At 47.6% G+C, this 21,821-nt stretch overlaps 1 protein-coding gene across 1 annotated transcript in view; it reads left to right on the plus strand.

The window, feature by feature from the left end:
• The first annotated feature begins 2,651 nt into the window (after positions 1 to 2,651).
• Positions 2,652 to 21,821, plus strand: part of ACAA1 (acetyl-CoA acyltransferase 1) — a 131,915-nt gene continuing 112,745 nt past the window's right edge. The window contains exon 1 of the mRNA XM_078665270.1: positions 2,652 to 2,977. Coding sequence (XP_078521396.1) covers positions 2,792 to 2,977 — 186 coding nt within the window. The 5' untranslated portion in view covers positions 2,652 to 2,791. The remainder of the gene's footprint in view (positions 2,978 to 21,821) is intronic.

Below are 21,821 nucleotides of genomic sequence, written 5' to 3' on the forward strand. Positions count from 1 at the left end.
ACCCTGGATCACAATTCTTTTATCGTCTATCCCGTAGGACCAAAAGAATAAAGTTGTTGCTCCCATGGACTTAGTTTTAATACACTTTCATTTTCTGTTGCACTCTGCCCCTCACTGCCCCCTTGAGGTACTGAAATTGTATGTGCTTTGACACAAAACACTCCCGCTCTTTCCCTTTTGGGTAAGTTGTAGCCCACACTGGGTACTTTGCGGTCCCAGTGTGTTGGAGGAACCCAATGATGAAGTATGTCACCCTCGGGTGAGTGAGGGTTTTCGTCCAAAACGCAGATGTGCCCTTCCCCTGTCACAGCCTTTTTCTGAGTTGCATATTGCTACCCTATATCCTGTGTGAGTAATGATTCTTGGAAGTAATATAGGATAGATTTTTCTATTGTGTAGCATAATCTTCCTCCTGACCCCCTTGTGTGAGAAATACAACAAATGCTTAACATTGTCCTCTGATACTGCCTTACCACAAATAGAGAGTGAGGTGCTATCAAACTTTACCTCTGCCAACCTTTGGGGTTCCACTGGACTCTGTGCACACTATACCTCACTTTGGTATAGTATATACAGAGCCGTCTTCCTACAGTGAGTCCCCTGGACTTTGATGGTCAGGACATAGCACCTTCTTCTACGTCTACGTTGGTTGCAGCCGCCAAGGCTTTTCAGTGCTCACGAGGGACACCGATCCCTCTGCTCTCGACATCCGACATGGTACAGCTGGTGCACGGCTCTTGGCCTTGGCTTCCTCAGCTTTGCATGGGCCTCACAGCTGCAAAGTCAAGGTCACGGTCAACTCTCCTGCAACACTCGACATTGGTGGGCATTCGCCTCGCAGTCAACTCTCCTGCAACACTCGACATCAGTGGGGATTCGTCTTCCAGGTCTCTGGGTCACTCCTGAGTGAAATAGACTCTGTCCCCTCTGCTTGCAGGTACTTCTAATCCTGAATCCACCTTCGGATTCCACCGGACACTTTTTCCTTCTCCAACAGTGGCATCTTACTGAAGTGCCCCATTGGGTTTGATTGCGGTTTCTGACACTAATTCACACCTATACTTCCCTGGTGCAGGTAACGTGGGTACTAGGGTATTCACGGGTGGGGTGGCTCTCCAACCTTCTGCCTTCCACAGGGTTTCTTCAAGGTCCACTAGGAAGGGTCCTTTTCCTTTAAAACTGCAACCGCGACTTACACGTTGATTTGTACAGAGAACGAATAGACATTTCCTAGGAAAATGTATGCTACCTTTTGAGCCTCATCCCTGGAAGGTGCAAACAGTGAAAGGAACCATGATCACTGCTCATATAGCTGGTGAGACCATCACGAGGAATGTCTAGTTTTTTTAAATGTTTGCTATCCCTTGTGGGCAGATCCGGGGAAGATCTAGATACATTGTGTAGAGTGTAAATGCCAGTTGATGAAGAGGTGTTGCCCGTTGAACCTCCTGTTCCACTCGAGTCACCAGGGGCGAGAGCCCTCATTGTCCAAAACATTGAGACGCTGTCTGCCGACTGTGCCGTCTGATCTAGGCACTTCACCAACTACTGCCATGTAAGATGAGCTGGGGAGAGAAGCCAATTGGCAAGGAACGGAGACCTATTATCTTCGACCCTACCCTGCAAGATCATCTCATTTAAAGGACTTTAAACTGCACTGAAGTGTGGTCCTGGTTCTGTTATGTCTCTCTCTTCTTTTTCTTTTTGTTTCTTTCTTGTTCTCCTTGGTTTATATCATTTGGGGGTAAAGGAGGAACGTCATGTTTTGTGTTGGTGGGCTTCCCCCCACTCTGTCAACCCCAGGGAGGGGTGTTTTCTGAGACGTCCTTTCCGGTCAGGTCCTTATGGTTGCAACTGTGACCTAGGGACATTCTGTGAATAAAAAAGAAGCTTCGAGGCAGGACCTGTGGCAGCTGAACACTAATACTGGTCTGGCGTACTACACGCAAAAGCCGAGACTTGAACCTGCTCTTCGAGCTCCAAAGTAGGAAGCTCTAGCCGTTACCCCACACCCTCTCCTGCTAGACTGTTACATTTCATAAACTAGATAATTTACGATATTTATCCCATATTAGTAGAATCATTTCAATTCACTGTGTAGTGTCACGCGGTGACGGAAGGCATTTATAGGTCATCGGTCAACACCGGCTAAGCTGCCGACTTTGGAGCTGGGGACCCGGGTGCGATCCTCGGCGTCGGCTCAACATCCTGCGATTCTGGGCAAGTCACTTAATTTCCCCGTGCTTGCCACAAATGAATCTATTCTTGTGTAATGAACTTATACTTGTATTGTAATCATTTATATAGCGCTTACTACCCCTGACGAGGCGTCGAAGCGCTTTTTTGGCGGGTAGCTAGAGTTCGCGCTATATAAATCTGCAAAAAGAAAAAAATATTCAAAACAAGAAAATGTCACACATAGGCAACTTGACACGCACAGCCGTCTCCAGCTAATTTCTTGTAGACTCTTCTTAAGAAATGAGACGAGTTCCACCGCTAGCATTCAGCAGCATGTAGGTTCCTTGCTTCCTCCCTCGTTCACTTCTTTATCTAAGCGAAGGGTTAGCATTACAACGATTTCTGCAGCCGCGTCCTTCCTTTGTTTCTACTGGGGCTCTCTCTTGCTTACTTTTGACCTAGTCCTTCTTCCTGGTCTATGGCAAGCTTCCTGCCTGCCCTTTGGTCCAGTGGTGGCGCGATGGGTGCAGAGTACACTTGTGTTGTTGCTTAAGAAGGGTACCAGCCAGTGTCGGAGCACCTGTTAGGGAGAGGAGACGAAGGCAAGAGCAAGATGCAGCGACTCAGCGTGGTACTCGGGCATGTCCTTCCAGGGGCTCAGGGCTCGCTTGGAACCCGCACGAGCTCGCTGCAGGCTGCGCCCTGCTCAGCTCTTCATCACAGGGACAGTCCCGAGGACATTGTGGTGGTGCACGGTCTGCGCACTGCCATCTGCAAAGCCAAGCGAGGCGCCTTCAAGGTAAAGTACCACCACTGCTTATTCAGTGCCACTCAGTCATTCTTTCACTGCAGAGACTTTGTCATTCTATGCATAGTAGTAACACTCACTTAGGGATCTACTGCGGTCACTGCATTTCTTTTGCAGATTCATATAGCGCGAATTCGACGCGAAGGTATCGGAGCGCTTTACATGACTACCAGATACGTTACACAACGACACATTAATTTTTGGTATGCACTGGGAGATTGTTGTATTGAAAGACAACATAAGTATTGATGTTTAAATGAAGATTTAATTATTGGATTTAAAGTTGAGATTTTAAATAAATAATCAAAAGAGGAAATCTTGGGATGAGTTGCTGTTCGGTCCAAGTTCAGGAGAAGAATGCCAGTACAGCAACGCACCCAAAGAGAACACAGCATACATCAAGAACAAACAATCTACAGAATTTAAGGCATAGGATATAACAGAGGTGATTTGCACAGAGTCACAGGATGCTGAGCCGACGCCGATAATCGAACCCGGATCCCCAGCTCTAGGAGTAAGGCTCTATCCTCTCCCAAGCACTCAGTGAGAGTCTCTGCTCACCGCAGAGGAGCTGTTCACTTCTAGCGGAGTCTTCGTTTGCTGTAGACATCCTCTACTATGCCATTCGCTGCAGAGTTTCCTTTCGGTGGCACTCGCTCGCCACCTCAGTCCCTATAACAGTCGCTTTAGAGCCTCACGCGATGAAGAGCACCAGATAATATTGTCACGCAAATTATTGTAATCCAATTTCTGAAGTTGTTTCTACTGCTACTTACTGCAGAGACGTCACTTGCTGCCTGCCACCCTCTGTTGTCACAGGTCACAGCAGGGCCGCCTCTTTCTGCTACATACCTTCACTCACAGTAAAACTTCCACTCACAATGAAACTTTCTCACTGCATATCTTTAACTCAGTCATTATAGAGGTGGGTAAGCCAGCCACTTAAAGGGTAGATGAACCAGAAGTCTTGGAGTCTAACTTTGCCATACGAGCCAAACAAAGAGCCAAACGATTGCAGGATGTGGCATTTATATCAAACAATCAATGTCATGTAAAATATGTAAACACTGTTTGATTTAAAAAAAGGTTATTTCTTAAGCCTTTGATTTAATTTAATACGTTAGATTGCAGTACCTCCTCTGGGTTAAAATCTGTTTCAATCTCCCATTTAACAACAGATTCATTAGTTCTGTCATGACCTAAATTAGTACATTTAGCTCATCAAAACCAAACAATGTCAGTCCGTGTTCGTGGGGCTGCAAGACAGATGGGGGTGACTGGTCAAGAATAGGCTTGGGCGGTAAATTCCGTTCTGCTCGCGGAATTTGGGTAATTTCGCGTTCCGCGGAGAACGCGAAATTGCCCAAAATTCTGCATTCTGTGACTTTGCGAAAATGTTTGCTTGTTCGCGTTCTCAGAATGCGTGTTTGCGAGATATTTCCCCCCGAGCACGTAAACAGCAATTGCGAACAGGAAAAAAGCATTGCGAACAAACAATTCTGCGTGTTCGCGGAGATTTTTTACAGTTTCACGGATATTTGCGTAATGCGATTACGCAATTTCCGCCCACCCCTAGTCAAGAACAGAGGTGGTTGAAGTGTCCAGAGGTCTGACCCACTATGGCTGTGCAAAATGCGCCAAATTCAACCCCTCCACCACTTGGCTGTCAGGGTAGTGAGAGCCAGCAGTAGGGCTACTTTAGGAGTTAGTGTGGGCCCCCCCCCCCCCCCATCTCAGAGCTCCACAATCTAGCAACAGGCAATAACTTTAATAGCAAACCCAGTGCTTGCCTTTTGGTAAAAAAAAAGTACTTTAAATTACACAGCTGCACTCAGTACGATTCCCTTGTGGCCAGTACATGTCTTACCTCTCCCCCCCAGGTGATCCCATTTAGATCTGCCCCCCAGCAACTTCGGTATAAGCGTGATAAGTCTTTTGTGTCGATTTCGTTTCCCCACAAGTCTGATGCACAGTCATTTCACTCTCTTTACCTCTGTTTTCAGTGGATAGTAAATCAGTATTTTGTATTTGTGCTCCCTTTAGCGTGTTCTCAGCAATTCATTTCCACCACAGGTGGGGGCTAGTAGAGCTTGTGTGCTGCTTTCATAGCTGGCGCTGTGGAGATCAGGTGAGGCTCAATTCTTTTTGCAGCGCGGCTGTCTGGGACAGTTATATGTCACTCAATGGGGCCTCACGTGGCATTCATGCACCCTCTTTTTTTTAAAAACAAATTGAATCCACTGGAGGGTAGGTGTGGTCCCTACAATGGTGGGGAGCACAAAGTGTTTTTAAAATACCCTTCACACACCAAAAGGACCCTTGGTGTCATGCTTCATCATCGGGGTCTTTGCACCCCTCTACGGGATGCGGCGTGCTACTACCTATGCCTACCTGGGAGCACTTATACACAGACTATGTGTGGTGTGGGGTTATGATGATCAGTGAGTGGTGGGGTTCGAAGTGTTATTAGGGATGGTTAAAAAGTACCTGGCTCGTGGGGTATACTAAAAAAAAACTTTTGAATGGGCCCCTGGGCTGGCACTGTTAAAATGGTGTGTTGTGAGGTTCTTATGTATTACGATGTACATCGCCTCATGTGTGCGTCAACATGTCTCAGAGTAAAAACTCCTTCTCCAGGACGGGGTGCACAAATCCCCACCTTACTCACGTATACTCCAAAAAATCTGTATTCTACAGAAAAGTGAAAACTATAAATTAAGGCTATATTGTACCTAATTCACTTCATTAAAGGAGGTTTCTGCGAATAGCGAACCTGAAAAGAAACATGGAGAGAAACAATATATTTCAATCACTATGGTCATGGGTAACTGTATTACTCCTGGTTGAGTGACCTAAAAAATGGTGTGGGCAGTAGTTACTAGACAAATATTGTCATGCTATTAGTGATGGTGCGCCCTGTAAAAAAAAGGGGACAAAGACATGACATACATAACACATAACATAAAACACACGCTTCTATTAGCTATAGCCTATGTGGTTCCGGTGAGCAGGTACTCATGGGAGGATAATATAGATCAGTAAAGATAATTATTCAGTACATACTCATTCTCATTGTACGATGTACCGAATGAGCCTCCTAACGTTGGGGACCAATCGAGCCATTTTTTGAACAGCTGAAACTGTAGTCTCACCCATCACCCCTACCATCCATTAAATGGCCGTGCATAGGAAGAACTAATCTGCAGCTCCTTGCTAATACCGTTCTCATGGTATTTCTAAAGGTAGCCCTGTTTCAATTCTCCATGCTTCTGTCTCTGGAGCTCAATCATCCAGCCATAGGAAAGCAGGCAATACACTTCCATTGTCTGGGGAAGCAGTCCTCGTTCTCCTCCCTGTGCCATAGTAAACCAGGTACTTCCAAAATGGAACTAATTTTTCTCATTGCTCATACTCCTCCATACACGTGCTGCATGTATACTAACCTCATACTCCGCATACGCACAGTTCTGGGTTTCACATAATAGCTGAACTTCACATGGCAGGGGTCAAATCTGGTTAGCACTATATGATCACAGACCATAGTATGGTTTCACCACTGCCACAGGACTGGTCCCGGTTATCACATTGTCAACGACAGGCCCAGGTCTCTGTGCATACATTATATGAACGTGATTCAAAGCATCTGCTTATAGAGTATTTGTTCAAGGGTGATCCCCCGCCTGTGCTTTTCTACTCGTTTAAGAGCCCTGAATTTATTTCATTATTAATATTGTAGTATTGCATGTCCTTTTTAGGTATCGCCTGCACAGCGCTTAGGCTGTGCTTGCACAATCTCTTGTAATGAAGAAAAAAAACCTTAAAAGGGGCTTAGAGCCCGCCTATTACTTACCTTAACTTGCCATTGGTTGGCTCACACGTCGCTCTCGTTGTATTTGGTCAGTGCCTTCTCCTTGCCTCCAACTTCCTTCTGGGCTTCAGTATTCGCTTCAGACTTCGTCCCTGCCGCGGAGCAAGGCGAAAGTATTGCTTCCAGTGGCCAGTGTCCTTCCACTGGCCACAGGCACTTTACGGTAGTCTTTTTTAATTTTATTTTAGATATGTAGTTTTCTTTCAACAGTTTTAGAAAGTAAATGCCTCAGCAGCCCCTCTCCTTCACCCCTGCACTCCACCCTCCTTTTGCTTTCCGGTATTCTTGGAATGTCATCCGTCTCCCTCCTTCTCTTTAACCTACCCCCTCTTGCAACACAATCTTTTGTTTCTCACCCTCCTCTCTCTTGTGTTTTTCCCATTTACATAGCACAGACAAACAATGCCCATTGGGCTAAAAGGGCTTTAGCACCTCCCCAAACTCCCCAGCAGCCTACCCGTCCCCACTTGTTGTGTGCTGTAGCCTAGGCTGCAGTTTCATGGGTGCTTGTCTCGGGGAGCGCTTGGGCAGAGTACTGTTGGGGAAACATTTTTCTTTTCTTTAGAAAGACCGATTCAGTTTTTGTGCTGCTGGAAAGTATCTTTAAAGAAAGGCCAGTGATGCTAAATATACCAATTCAAGGACCCCGTAGTGTGTGCTCTGGTTGTGTTGGGCCATGTGCTTCAGCATTCCTCATTGTTGTAGAGGCGAGCCAATGAATGCCCAATAACACTGTGATGACCAAGGCAGAATTTGTGATTGACAGGCAATCTCTGCCCTGTTCCCAACCCAATGTTAGCCTGATTCCATCCAAGCAAAATAGGCACAAATTATATTATTTGTAATTGCATTTATATAGCGCTTACTATCCATGACAAGGGATAGAAAGCACTATATGGATTTTAAAAATGGGAGAACGTTTTTTCTTATTTAGGTCTCGGCTAGCGTGGCTGCGCACATGCGCAGCTCGTTCGGCGAGATTTAATGTTTTGGAGGATTTTCAGTAAAGGGCTTTAAGCCCGACCCTCTTTTCCATTGGCGGCGTCACCGTTTATGCTAAATGGTGGCCAGCAATTGGAAAAGAGCTTTTTATGACGTGTACTTTTGGCTTTTTCAGACGGCCCACTTGGACGGGCTCACCTGCTTTCTTCTGCCGTGAAAGGTTTCTTATCTTTATGAGGCCATGTGTTTAAACACATTGCAAAACTAAAGGGCATGATGGACAGAGTGTTGAACAATGCAAGCACTCACCCCCAGTCAACTGATCTGGGTTTAATTCTCCATCATTCTTTAGCTCACTCTGCCAGCCCAGTTCAGACATGGCCATATGCAAATCAGTCTAACCCTGTGCCTCATGGGAACAGTACAGCCCGAACTACCAAGCCATGTCTTCCCAGGACCGGAAACAAGCATCCAGGGACCGGTTTCTGGCTAATCAGCATCATCAGCCAGGCTAGCTTGAATCCAGTGGCAAAGTGAGCAAGGGACCCACGTCTGGGCATACCCTGCCAACTGCTTGGCAGTTCGGGCTGGACAGTTCCCATGAGGCACAGAATCAGACTGATTTGCATATGGCCGTATCTGAACTGGGGTGGTGGAGTGAGCTAAAGAATGATGATGGATTAAACCCAGATCAGTTGACTGAGGGTGAGTGCTTGCAATGTTAAACACTCCGTCCATCATCCCCTTTGGTTTTTCTTTGTTCACCCTAAGTTGGTAGGGTATGCCCAGTTGGGCTGCGGGGGAATCTCCGCGCGGGGGAAATCCCCCCCCCCCTCACGCAGATGATCGCAGCTTCGTGCTTCCGCTGGAGTCAGAAGCGCTGCTCCTCGGGACAGGACATCGCTCCTTAGGAAATGCAAATAAAGCAATCCTAAGGAAAGAAAAGTACTCCTCAGGACAACAAAGCGCTTCTTGAGTAATGGAACCAAAGCGCTCTTCAGGATGAGAGATAAAGCGCTCCCAGGCGCAAGGGTTTAGGTCCAGGGGGAGCAAAGGCTGGGTCCAGGAGCCAGCTCACAGGGCCCTCCAGCAGGGAGGCAGTCCCTAGTGGCGGTTTCTCCTGGCGCCCAGCAGCAGCAGTAGGCCCCCTCAAGTCAGGTACAAGAGAGAACCTCTTACATGGGGTCACAGCCCCTTCTTATACACACATTTCCTTTGCCACAAACTGTAGGGCAAGGGGAGAACCACTTGCAACTGGTTCTGGAGCACTTTGTTTTGCTCAGCCCCTCTCCCTATTCACAGGACAGGCCAGGGACATCAGACACTCCACAGGAGGTGGAGCCAGCATTGTGGAGGGAAGGCACAGCCCTATTCAGGTCCCAGGTGCAACTCCTCCCTCCAATCTACATGCAGATCTCCCTATTCACCACCAGGCAGACTCATCCTGGACCCTGGAGCCAACCACCCCAGCCAGCCACTGTCACTCACAAGCCAGACAGGCAAATCACATCTCACAGCACACAGAAATGCCAACTTTTAAAAATTGCACTTCCCCACTAGTCACATTCGATCTGCGCACACCATTGCACAGCATTTATTCTCATGAGTTCGCACATACCAAACTCGCCCCTGCACTCCTCTCACACCAGGAATTACCAGGGACACACATATCCCCATGCATTCCTATGGGAGGGCAGGCCAATCTCACCACACGCACTCAGATTGCGCACACACTTTACACTGGGACACAGTGCTAAAGTGCGCAGAAGCCCAAAAACAACTAACATCATGTCACATTTAAAGGCAAAAAGTTTAGGGGTGAACCTGCCAAAAGGGCCAAGTCCAACAGACATGAAATCGTTTCCGACGCACTGAAAGCAGACGAGCCCGTCCAAGTGGGCCAGGAGAAAAAGCTAAAAGAACACGACTGAAGGAAAGCAGGCCGCGTGCGCTTCGTTACAAAAATGCTCACCCCATTAACTTCATAGAAACATTCAAGCAATATCTTCAAAAGAGCAGTGTTTCCGCAAGGGAAGAGGGTTCCCGGCAATCAAGGCGCCAGAGCAGCGTATTAGATAATATGCCCCTGCCGGGGGTGCAAAGTGCTGCGCTGCGGGATATCACAGCCCACCCATCATCTCTTTATCCTCTCACAACGTTCCGACAAACTTTGCTTAGGAGTGCGTACATGAGACAAAAACATACGCAGTAATGTTCAAGTGTAAATGCAGCCGTAGATGGCCTCTCTGGCATGCCATGATGAGGAGTGTCAATAGTTTAGGAAGCACTTGTGACAAGGCTTCGGAGTTTTAAGCCAAACCCCCATCCAGCCACGACCAGGCAGAGCGCTGAAGTGGATTAGGACGCCCGTATGATGAATCTGAGCGTGACATGTCCCGCAATGCCCCAGCTCACCCTTTTACCCAGGGAAGAGGCCTAGGGACGCCTCCGAGTCTAGGATTCTGCAGAAACGGAGACCCCCCCCCCCCCCATGTTCCAATCCTAGCAGTGTAGTAGACCAAGAGAAGTCTGTCTACCCAGCTGTGAATCACGGCACCCTAGAAAGATCCCAACAACAATGAAACTGGAAAGTGTGATCCTCTGCGCAGGAGCCCCATAGCGCACACTATATGAAGGTGTGCGAGTGCAGGACTTGGACCGGGCCACCCCAGACTCCAAATGTTTACAGGCCTGCAGCAGCCCCGGCGCGAGCACTCATAATGTTTACTTTACATTTGGCAGGTCCTTGCAATTCTTTAATCATAGTATGAATCACATGCGTACAACAAAAAGACACAGACATGCAGAGGAATACCCAGAGTGAAATCCACCATACTAAAGCTCAGAGATGAAGATTGTGCTTCTAAGCGCTGCTCACCTGCTGGATTTAAGGTGACCTCGCACCCCGCGCATCTCACTGGTCCCTGGTGTTCTCTTCCTGTCATTCCAGGGTTCTCCGCACAGGATGATCCCAATAAGTCTTCTTCAGCCTCCACTCCCTGCTGAGAGTCACTGACACCCTGCACAGTGGTCCCCTCCTCCACGCAGCTCCAAGACCACGATACTGTACCTGCGCAAGGCTATCCGCTCAGCTTGCCACTTAGCACTATGTGTGCAGCACCCACTTAGTCCCCTGATGCATGTCCTCAGTGCCTTGCTGTCAGCGGCGACCCCTTGTCGCTGCTCCCCTGCCCCAGCAGCGATACCCAGCTCCCTTCACGAGCTGCACAGAGTACTGAGATTCACCCAGTGCGCAGTAGATGATGGGGCAAGAGGCAGTGCAAATAGCAGTGACAATTTAACTACGCCCATTGTCACTGGATCAGTAGTCAAAACTAGTCATAAAAATATCCAAGAGCATCTGTTTGGTAGGTCCACAAATTCAGACTGAAAACAAAGCTCCTTTCACCCACCTCCCATTTTACGCGTCATAAAGATGGTAAATACCTAAACAATTTCAGAATTAAAGCATCAAAGAAGCACTTTAGGGTAAACTGGTGCGGCCAGCCTCTCATTTAACTATATATCTTAATTTCTTCTACATTATAACCGCTACTATGAAACAAAACTCCTGTCTGTGCAGTGCTTACAGCTCCGGTCCAGGCATTGATTTGCGCGGGCAGCTGAGGAGGCTGCTGAGTGGAGAATGGGCAGTGCACCTTCTTGGCCGCGAGCCACCATGTCCATTATATATTCAGACACCACGGAACCTGCGGAGTTCAAACTGTCACCATTGGCACAGCGTGATCCCGCTGGAAGAGCGTTAAACATTTAAAGAGCAGTGCGTGCGGGACGGACTGAGAGGCAGCAGTGAGGAGGGACTTGCGACAGACAGTGGGCCCCCAGGGGCACTTGGCAAAGCCAATGTCCCCCTGGGGTATTTCGCACGAGGGACGACCTCATGCGATCTGATTGGGTGGTGGGAGGGAATAGGTCCAAAGGAAGGGAGGGGAGGGAGGGCTGACGTCACTCTGAGCGAGTGAGTGAACGGTGGTGTCGCTTTTGACCCACCCACCCACCCTGGTTGCAAAATCGAAGGTGAGGTGTTGTTTGTCGATTGTCACGTCGTTATGTTGTCAAAAAAAAAAAAAGACTATGCAAGCATGTATACCTCTTGATACATGTTGAAATGTCAGGATGTCACCTCAGGACTACTCAGGCAGACTTTTTCTTGTTGTCTTTGTTGGCGTGTGTGATGGGGATTGGATAATCTAGAGCGGATTCATCCTTTCTCTAAGGGGGAGGGCTTGGGAGGGTAGGTGGGGAAGAGATGGAAAGAAGAAGGAAAACACAAGGATGGGATTAAAACAAGTTATGGTTATTGGAAAAAGAAAGAATTGGAAAACGTTATGGTTTATATGAAAAAAGGTTTGGAGAAAAATAAAGATAAAGTTTGGTTGGAAAAGTTATGTTGCGGGTCTGTCTCTGGCTGTCCTGTAATAAAGGTGACCTTTTATACTATATTCAGAGTTGTGTGAGAGTCCTTATTTGCGCGATAACAGTTCCCGAGCAGTTCATTCTTTCGAGGGATGATGGTTCGCCCTGAGGTAAAAGACGTCAGACCTATTGTACTGGACTGTTTGTTTAAGATATTTCATGACCACGCTGCAGAGTAAGCATTACAGCAGTGCATGTTCAAGTTTGAAATATGTCCTTAAGACTTTTGAGCACCTGGAAGAATGGGCAGACCTTTCTTTGCATTATAAACATATTTCAATAATTGTTGATGAACGCAGCAGTGAATACAATAAAACGAGGATTGTCAAAGTAAATAGTTTTCGCTTTTGTGTAGTAACATATTTTTATGTGTAAAAACAAGGACCCCCTGACAATAAGAATCTTCTAGGACAGGGGAAAAACAATATGTGGGTATCTTCCTAGACAGTGTACAATGCGATAAACAATGAGATAATAGAACATTTCAAACTAACAATCAATCCAATAAAAATGTTGTGGCTGAGCTAGTGTCTCATTCTTAGAAGAATGAGACACTAGCTCAGCCACAACCTTTTTATTGATTGATCGCATCTACGTGTTTTTTAACATAAACTGATAAACACTCACACACACATATTCAACCCAAGGAACATGTTACTATGGATTCAATAAACCATGCAGAGCCATGCTGGGTGACTTTGCGTGGCTCAGTACTCAGTAAATCCCACTAATGGACTTACTTTGCCATGCGACCACTTACATCACGCAAGGGCAACACAAGTTTTTAGTAAATCTGTTCCTAAAAGTTTGCTAAGTCATATTGGCATATAGGGGTTTGGGAAACAGTTAGTTTGTTTCGGTGATTGATGGTAGTTGGCACCAGCTGTTATCAGTGGGGGCAGGGACCTGTAAAAGATGGTTCATCTCAGGCAGTCTCTGAGTAAAATGTTCCTAGCTGCCTGTTGTATCCCAGAAGGAAGGCAGTATTTGCGTCTGAGTGATGGCTTGACAATAACATAATGTCACACAGTTCCTTTTACAGTCATGTATTTTACAGTCCGTACACTGGTAGCAGAGGAGAGCCACCCGTCATTGTGCTCCGGTAACCCATGGTTGCTCTGTAGCTCAGTTTGGGTAGAGTGAGAGATGTGCACCACATTTAAATGTAAACACTGCTTGGATATATTGTGGGTAATAAACATGTATAATATAATTTATACATCAATAAAGTAAAAAAATAGTTTTATTCTTAATACACATGTGACTATTGTTTCTGTTTTGTAGGATTAATCATTCGGATTAACATTGTGGACCGATATTGAATACGGAAATAATTTGGATTAAAATAATTCCTACTCATTCTAGAGCACCACAGAAGCAAGCTAGTATGTAAATTTGCTCCTTCGCGGGGCCTTATGAGGTGATCCAGGCCTGAGTGGGGAATATCAAATGAGCAGCTTCCTGCTGGCCCAAAAGGGGATAGTCTGTTGCTTTTGGATCTTTTCCAGTTGCTTGTATTTGGGTGCTCCTGCATGATCCCCGCTAGTGCATTTCCTGGGCAGCGTGAGGGAGCTGGCATCTTTTGTTCTGCTTCCACCGTGGTGTAAGCAAGCTCTCATCCTGCTCCTGTCCGCGGGCAGGAGCTGCACCTTGTCCCCTGCCCATGGTGAAGCTGAGCTCTCCTTGCAGATCTTGGGAGAAAGAGTTCCTGGGGCCCTTACTTTCAGGAGATGAGGTCCACTGAGGGCATAAATGGTCTTAGGAAGGGGCCCCACGCATGCCCCTCGCCAAGAAATACTAGAATGTTGTGCCAACTGCCGGGGCTTCGCCCTCTTGGCTTGTATTTTAGAAAAGCTGGCGAAGCATTACTTACTGCATTCTCTACCCGATCCCCTGGGGAACTGGGATGTGTCTCTGGCCCAGTAGGGCCTATTCAACAAGTGAGGTGTTATTTTGTCCCTGGTGGCCACCTAGAGCATCCGCTTCTCAAGGGGAGCTGGATTTTCTGTCTCCCTGTGCCAGACGTGTCCTCTGTCTGCCTCCAGGTACTCTTCTCCTGCTCGTGGGAGCATCTTGCACTGCCCCTCCGCAGACAGCCAGCAAAACACCCTTTTTGATGGACTCTCTAGGCCTCAGAGCATCTTGGCTTCTCCAAGGGCACCTGTGTATCAGCGAAGTCAAGAGCCAGTTCACAGAAGGTCCAGGGAAAACATCCAGTGTCCCAGAGCAGGCCCATACCCCACAAACTGCATCTCATTTGCATAAGGGGGCCAGTGCCACTAGCCCAGAAGAGACGCATCCTTGTCCTCGGGGTCAGCTGGATTCAAAATCCCAAAGTCCATCCTTGTAGTACCTTAGCGGCTTCTTCTTCCTGCTTGGAATTCTTTCGCTGTCATTGGTCCCAGGTGTAGTGTCTTTTCTTCTGTCTCTCCCTTGTGCTGGGCTGATACTAGGATGCCACTTCAGTAAACCACCCTTGTCCCATCCCTCTGACACGGGATTCTGCCACAATACAATACAGTGACTTCAAGTTGTCTGTGGAAAACGCTCCAGTGAGAGCCTCAGCTCGCCACTAGCTGACACAGCTGCCTGATCCCCTCCCACCAAAACTTCAAAGGCGAGCCCCTCCTGTGTTGGTTTCATATGTCTGGGCTTCCTCCTTTGTTCCAGTGGGCCTGGGCTGTCCCTGCACTGGTGCAGTGTGACAAGCTAACAGATGCATGAACTGGATCAAACACTGTTAATCATTATATTTTATGGGAAGGCCTTTGATCTCTATGCTGTGGAGCAGAGTAATTAACCTGGCTCAGTTTGGGGAGAGAGTAAAAGGGCCTAAAATCTGTGTCTGAGTGGAGTCAGAAGATTTTTCAAATCTTAAAGTTCCATAATAAGTGTGGATAGGATGTTGGGCACTGTTAATCTACACTTGGGGTGCTTGTTCATCCTCAGATTGATACCTCACTGGACACTGAAGGCCTAAGTGGAGCTAAACTGTACTCAAGGGAGTATGTAATTTACAGTATGTAACGCACTGCAAGCCCCACAGGCGTTCATTAAGAACTAAAGACCTACACTATGAATGGCCACTCATATTAGAAGAGTCATATCTGCAACAGGCTACCTGTGCGCAGACACCCGGCTCAGCAAGCCTGCAGTCTCATACGCACAACACGTACACATGTGTTCATGTGTAAGTAGACGAGCACCTCTTACCCAAGCTGTGCAGCATCATCTTCATCTTAAAAGATGTGCACTGGCGATTAGCACTCTGTCCAATTTACTGTGAGTGAAACTCAGATAGCTAGTGTGAACCTCTTTCACTTCTAACATTACAAAATAGGACATACAAGTGATACAGGAGTGTCTACATGCCTCCACTTGCATTTTCCTATGGTTTTTTTCCAGCTCGGTATCTTGAATAGTATCAGAATGCAAGACGTACTCTACTGTCCTTGCTGTATGCTTTTACAAGGATGAAGTGCAAATACATATTTTCTCTTATGTGAAACACTAGTTCAATGAAAAGCATAGATTACATCCAAAAGAATATGCATGGTTTAGAATTATATTTTTGCCTACCTAACAATACCCTCATCAGAATAAGAATTTAGATTTTACTCTGTAAAGAATCATTTTACTTCCAGATTTTAAAGTAGGCAATAAAATTTTGCCACACAAAAACTTCTCCGGAGCCCTGTTTGTGAAACAGACCAGGCTTGTAGTTGTTCCAGTACTTAGTGCCTGAAAAGTGTTCAAATAGGCATTATCCCTGGTTTCTCAGGTGCCTAGTGCTAGACACACCATACGACAACTGTTACTTATGCTTCTAATGAGAGCATAGCAGCAGCACACCATTCCCAGTTAGGTGTGTACGCACAGAGGGGTTGTGGGAGCTTACAGCAGAAGAGTCTGACTTTGGATTGAAATACAGAGTGTGCTTTTAGCTGGCTACAGGTGAGGCAAAAATAGTATTGCTTGTGCCCACATCATTCTTGTCCTCTATTCTCAAACAAAGCTGTACCACCAGTCTTTCAAGGGTCTGTGCACTTAGTCATTGGGACAGTGTAGAAAGGTAGGATCCTTCGGCATGGTTACCCCACTTTTTGCCTGGTGGCAAGCTGTTTTTGACTAGTCTGACTGGGATCCTGCTAATCAGGACCCCAGCCCCTCTGCTTTTCCCCTTAAATTGTTGTGTTCGGTACTTGGGTACATCCCAGATTGGATACTGGGGTGCAATAATCAGTCCTTAGTACATGGTACTAAGGTACCCAGGGCATAGGTACCCCAGAGGTCCCCCATGGCCTGAAGCATCCATTATGCCACTCATGGGAGACCATTCAAAATGCAACTACATGCCTGCCATTGCAGCCTGTGTAAGATGGTGCTAGCACCCCTTACGAAAGATATAGGTTTCCTATATCTAGGGTCACTGCACTTAAAACCTAGAAGTCACCCCATAGCAGCCCTTATCAATCCTGAAGGCAGGGTTCTTGGTTTTACGTGTGAGGGTGCACCTGCATGAGCAGGACACCCCTACAGCCTATGAAGTCCATTCTCCTGGGTTGTAAGTTAAGCAGCCATATACCATATAGAGAGGCACCGCGTAATTACGCAATGACCATCTCGAAATCACCTGCAACGAATCCTATCATGTTTGGTATCAAACATGTTGGATTCATGCACCCACACCATAAACTGTGTGGTAGTATGATTCCAAGCACTGGAAAAGGCCTCCGTTAGGCTCTCAGTGCTCCCGGTACCAGTCTTCCAGTCCTGGAAAGCACAACATGGCTGCTGCCGACCAGAGACACTGCTGCTGAGCCAACCTCGAGCAGGGGAAGGCAGATCAATAGGTATCCTGTCACAGGGAAGTGTGACCACCTCCAGACAGGACTTAGTGTATTGGCACTCAGTCTGCATTAGGGTCATATTTGGTGTCCCCTTTCATAGTCCAGTTCAAACCAGCTCTGGGAGCCTTTGGCTTCCGCTCTGGCGCGAAACTGGACAAAGGACATGGGAGTAACCTCCCCCTGTCCAAACCCTTCCCTAGGAGGGTCCCCTGAATCATCCCAACCTTTTCCTTCGGGTACTTAAGGGCTTACCTGTGGGTGGGTCCCTAGATTCAACGTGGGACAAGATTAAATTCAGACACCACTTCAACTTCTACCGTCTGGGCACCCTGGACTTCGTATGGGCTTGACTTCGTCCCCCCTTTCAGTGTGCTGTATCATCTGTGCCTGTGCACCATACAGGAACCTTCTAAGGCCTATGGGCATCCTAGACACCTGAAGGAATCTCCCTTGAAGCGAAGGAGTTACTTCCCTGCATCTGTAGGCACCGCAGCCCAGCTGACCGGTCTGCTGCTCCTGAGCTCCTACGGTTCAACAACACAGCTGGTGGTTCTCCCCAGCTCTCGAGGCATGCCCTGCCCTCTCACCAAGTTTGAGGCCAGTTTCCCTTGTGGGAGCGGCAGGAACCAAACCCCTTGTGCACCGCGTTGAGTTGCTGTTGCAAAGGCTTGTTGGCTTCCTTCCACCAAGATTTTCGGGCTCCAAGTAGCCCCAATCTAAAGCATCTCCAGTGACCAGAATCTTCGCCCACACTGCAGTGCTTGCACCGTGGTCTGTATCTCTAGGTGAGCTGCTTGAGGTTCTCTTGCGACTCCAGTGCCTCCGGCCTGTGGTTCCTGTTGAGGGTCACCTTTGTTTCCTTTGGGCTCCCCTGATTGCTCAGTTCCTTCCCAGACTTCGGTGCTTTAGGTGAGTGTAGGAAAGTGGGTTTCTGTTGCAGTTACCCCTCCACTTTTTGCCAGACTTCTGATGCACTTTGACTTGATGTGCCGTTAGTCTCTACCAATCAGGTTCACAGGGCCTGTGTTCTTTCCCCAAAACGAACCCAATTCACATCTCTAGCACAGGTCAGCTCCTGGTAAATAGTACCATAGGTACCCAGGGCACTGTGACCAGGGAAGACCTCTAAGGACTGCAATACTTATTGTGCCACCCGTAGAGCACCTGTACACACACACACTGCCTTTGCAGGCCGTGTGTTTTGGTGCAGAACACAGTGAAGAGTCGGCATGGCACACATCTCTGAGTAAAACACACAAGATGATGGACGGAATGTTGCACATTGGCAAAACATTCACTCCCAGTCACAGATCTAGGTTTAATCCATCGTTATTTTGCTCGCCACCCCAGTTCAGACATGGCCATATGCAAATCAGCCTTGACCTTGTGCCTCATGGGAACAGTCCAGCCCGAACTGCCAAGCCATGTCTTCCCTGGACCGGAATCAAGCATCCTAGGACCGGTTTCTGGCTATCAGCCGTCATCAGCCAAGATAGCTTCTCTGTGTGCCATGCCTACAACCCACTGCCCAAGCATAGACCAGTCACTCCTCTAGCTGGGTGCACTATACTAGTGGTGAGGGTACAGGTGCATGAGCCCTGGACTTCTACAGTGTCTAAGGCCATTCTTAGACATTGTAAGTGCAGTGCTGCCATTAAGAGTATATAGTGCTGGGTGTTTGTCATTACAAACTCCATAGCATCATAATGGCTATACTGAAAACTGAAAAGTTTGGTATCAAACGTCTCAACACATTAAACCCACACTGATGCCAGTGTGGGATTTAATGAAAAATGCACACAGAGAGCATCTTAGAGATACCCCCTGAAAACATACCTACCACTATTGTCCAGGCTGAGTGGCTGCTTTCAGCTGCCACCACCAGACATGTTTCTGAACCCCTGGGTCAAAAGCCTGCTGCTCTCTGGAACCTGAAACAATGCACATCCTGGGACGAGGTGCCAAGCCTCCTCCCCCAGGATGGGTAGGGATCACGAAGGGGAAGATTCAAAGGCTTGCCGCCTTTGTGAGCTTCCAGAGGTCACTTGCTGCTCTCAGCAACTGGTCCCCACTGCTTCTGGCCCCCACTTTGGGCAGGAAAACCAAGTAAGCGAGAGAGGTGTGCCCACCTCTGCCAACTCCACCCCTCAGGTGGGGGAGACGAGGTGAAGCACAGCTCTCAGTCCCCGCCATCTTGTAGATGGGGGACTCAGCCAACCAGGGACAGGCACATGCCCTCCTCCCAATTGAGGGTGGCATAATAGGGGGTGTACCCACCCCAGGGAAGAGACCCATTGGTCCCTGCCTTTTACCTAACTGTAACACCCCTTAATCTAGTATTCGGGGCACCCTTGAACCTTGCTTACTCAGACAAGAGGAAACTACAAGGAGAAGAAGCAGAAGGACGGAACAGCCATGCAGGAGGAAGATGCCCACTGACTTGGCCCGAGCCCTACCGGCCTGTCTCCCCCTCGAACCTGCTCCTGCGGCCAGTAACCTCAAAAACTCCGGAGGACCTGCCTGCCTTCAACCCCCAAGACTGTGTCTTCCGTGAACACCAGATTTGTCCATCTGCAACCTCGCGGGACCCCCAATAAAAGTGAGGGAAGCAGGAAGAAGCTTAAAGTGGGGGCACATTATGGACGCATTTGGGGAAATGTCTATTGCTATAGGGAAGTTACTACAGGCCCCAGGTGGGGGCCGCAGGCAGGCAGACCCAAGATGGTTCAATTCAGCGTTTTCCCAAGCTTCCAGGATCCTGAGAAAGGCTCTGGGTGCTAGGCCGCGGCACCAGGTGGCAGTTAAAGGCTTACGAAGAGCATATAAGGATGCTTCAGCTACCCGTAAGTCTGCCCTGAAGGGGGAGGCATGGTCTGATTTAGTCGAGGCTAGCACATTGCGCAATAGCTGGAAGTTCTGGGCCATCGTTAATAGTCCCTTTCTATCTGGGCATAATGGTACATATTTGGATGCCCACATTACAGAGGACGACTGGGTACACCACTTTGAGGGCAGTTTTCGGTTGGATATCCCGCTAACACAGAGGGAGGTAGGCAAGGCTGACCTTGTTTTACAACGCAGGAGGTGAGGGCTGGTATTCCAGGGTTGTCTAAAAATAAGGCAGCTGGGCCTGACAGGATCCCCGCTGATCTCTACATCCCCATGTAGACACCTGGACATTGATTCTCACATCTGCCATTAATGCTGCAATCCAGGTCGGTCGCCCAGACTCTTGGACCTTGTCGATCATTGTCCCGATTGTGAAAAAAGGGAGACCGGGACAGTACCCTTTGCTACAGGCCCATTTCTTTTCTGGACTCTGCGGTAAAGGTGGTCGGTCACATTGTTCTGGGTAGACTTGTATCTTGGGTCGATAAAAATAACTTTTTAATTGACATTCAATATGGCTTCCACCCTGGCTGTTCCACCGTGGAACAATGTTTAAATCTGTACATGGTTCTGACTAAGTATACTGTGGTGTGTTCCAGCACCATATACCTAGCCTTAATGGACCTATCGCAAGCATTCAATTGTGTCAATAGGTCTGAGCTATGGCAATTGATGTATACCATTGGCATTGATAGTAACATTATCTTATTTCTCAAGGACCTTCATCGAGACTCAAGGGCGGATATTCGCTATACAAAAGACACAAAAGTGACCCGGCAAATATACATTCAGAGAGGGGTGCGTCAGGGGTGCATACTAGCACCCTTCCTTTTTAACTTATATATTAACTCTCTGGAGAAGTCCTTTTTGGCCACAAAAGCAGATTGTCCCCAGGTAGGCAAGCGCAGTCTGCTAGTCCTACTATACGCGGACGACGCGGGCCTCATGGCGAGGACAGCGAGGGGCCTACAACTTTTATTGAGTTCTTTTACTCACTTTATGGAGGACCTGGACCTGATGGTTAATCACTCAAAATCTTTTATTATGCAGGTAGGACCTCGTACATCAAAGCAGTTTACCTTTAAGCTAGGATTATCACCAATACCCGAGACTAACGTCTTTTCCTATTTGGGGGTTTTGTTTGATGACTCCTTGAGCTGGTCCTCCATGCTTACTCTGAAGAAAGAACTAGTGAAATCTTCTGCAGCTGTTTTTAACTTTGCCACCAGAGTGGGAGGGAAACCAATAGGGGTACTCTTGAAGATTTACCAAGCAAAATGTATTTTAAAGGCCAGTTACGGGAGCGAGATCTGGGGCCATATTGGGGTCGAGCCCTGCAAATCTCCGAAAACTCTTTCCTGCAACAGGCCCTGTTGTGCATGAAGAACTTGGGATGCCTTTCCTCTCAGATGAATTGGCTTTTCGTCTCCTGGCATTATGGCCCAGAATTTGGGCCAAGCAGGAAAATACACTTAGTAAACACATCTTAAACAACTGTCTTTGGCTTGACCATCTTTCGCGTATTCGATGGCTTCAGTACATAAGAGTAGGCCTTTTGAGGCTAGGCAGAGCAGAACTATGCACTAATCCGGTTAGTATATGTAAGAGGGACTATGCATGGGCCAAAGAGTGTTTTTCAAGAAGGAGCCGTTGCGAAAGAGAGGAAGTAGAGCTGTGCAAGACCAGTGTGCGTAGGCACATTCTGTTAAAAAGAGTGCCTACCACCTAACCATATCTTTTAGGGCTCAAAAGCATTTTTTTTTTTTTTTTAGTATTTCAAAAACCTTTATTATATATCAAGCACAGTGCATCAACGCAATGACATTCGAGCAATATTTTCTGACATAGT

The sequence above is a fragment of the Lissotriton helveticus genome, chromosome 10 (assembly GCF_964261635.1).
Source record: "Lissotriton helveticus chromosome 10, aLisHel1.1, whole genome shotgun sequence".
Taxonomy (NCBI): domain Eukaryota; kingdom Metazoa; phylum Chordata; class Amphibia; order Caudata; family Salamandridae; genus Lissotriton; species Lissotriton helveticus.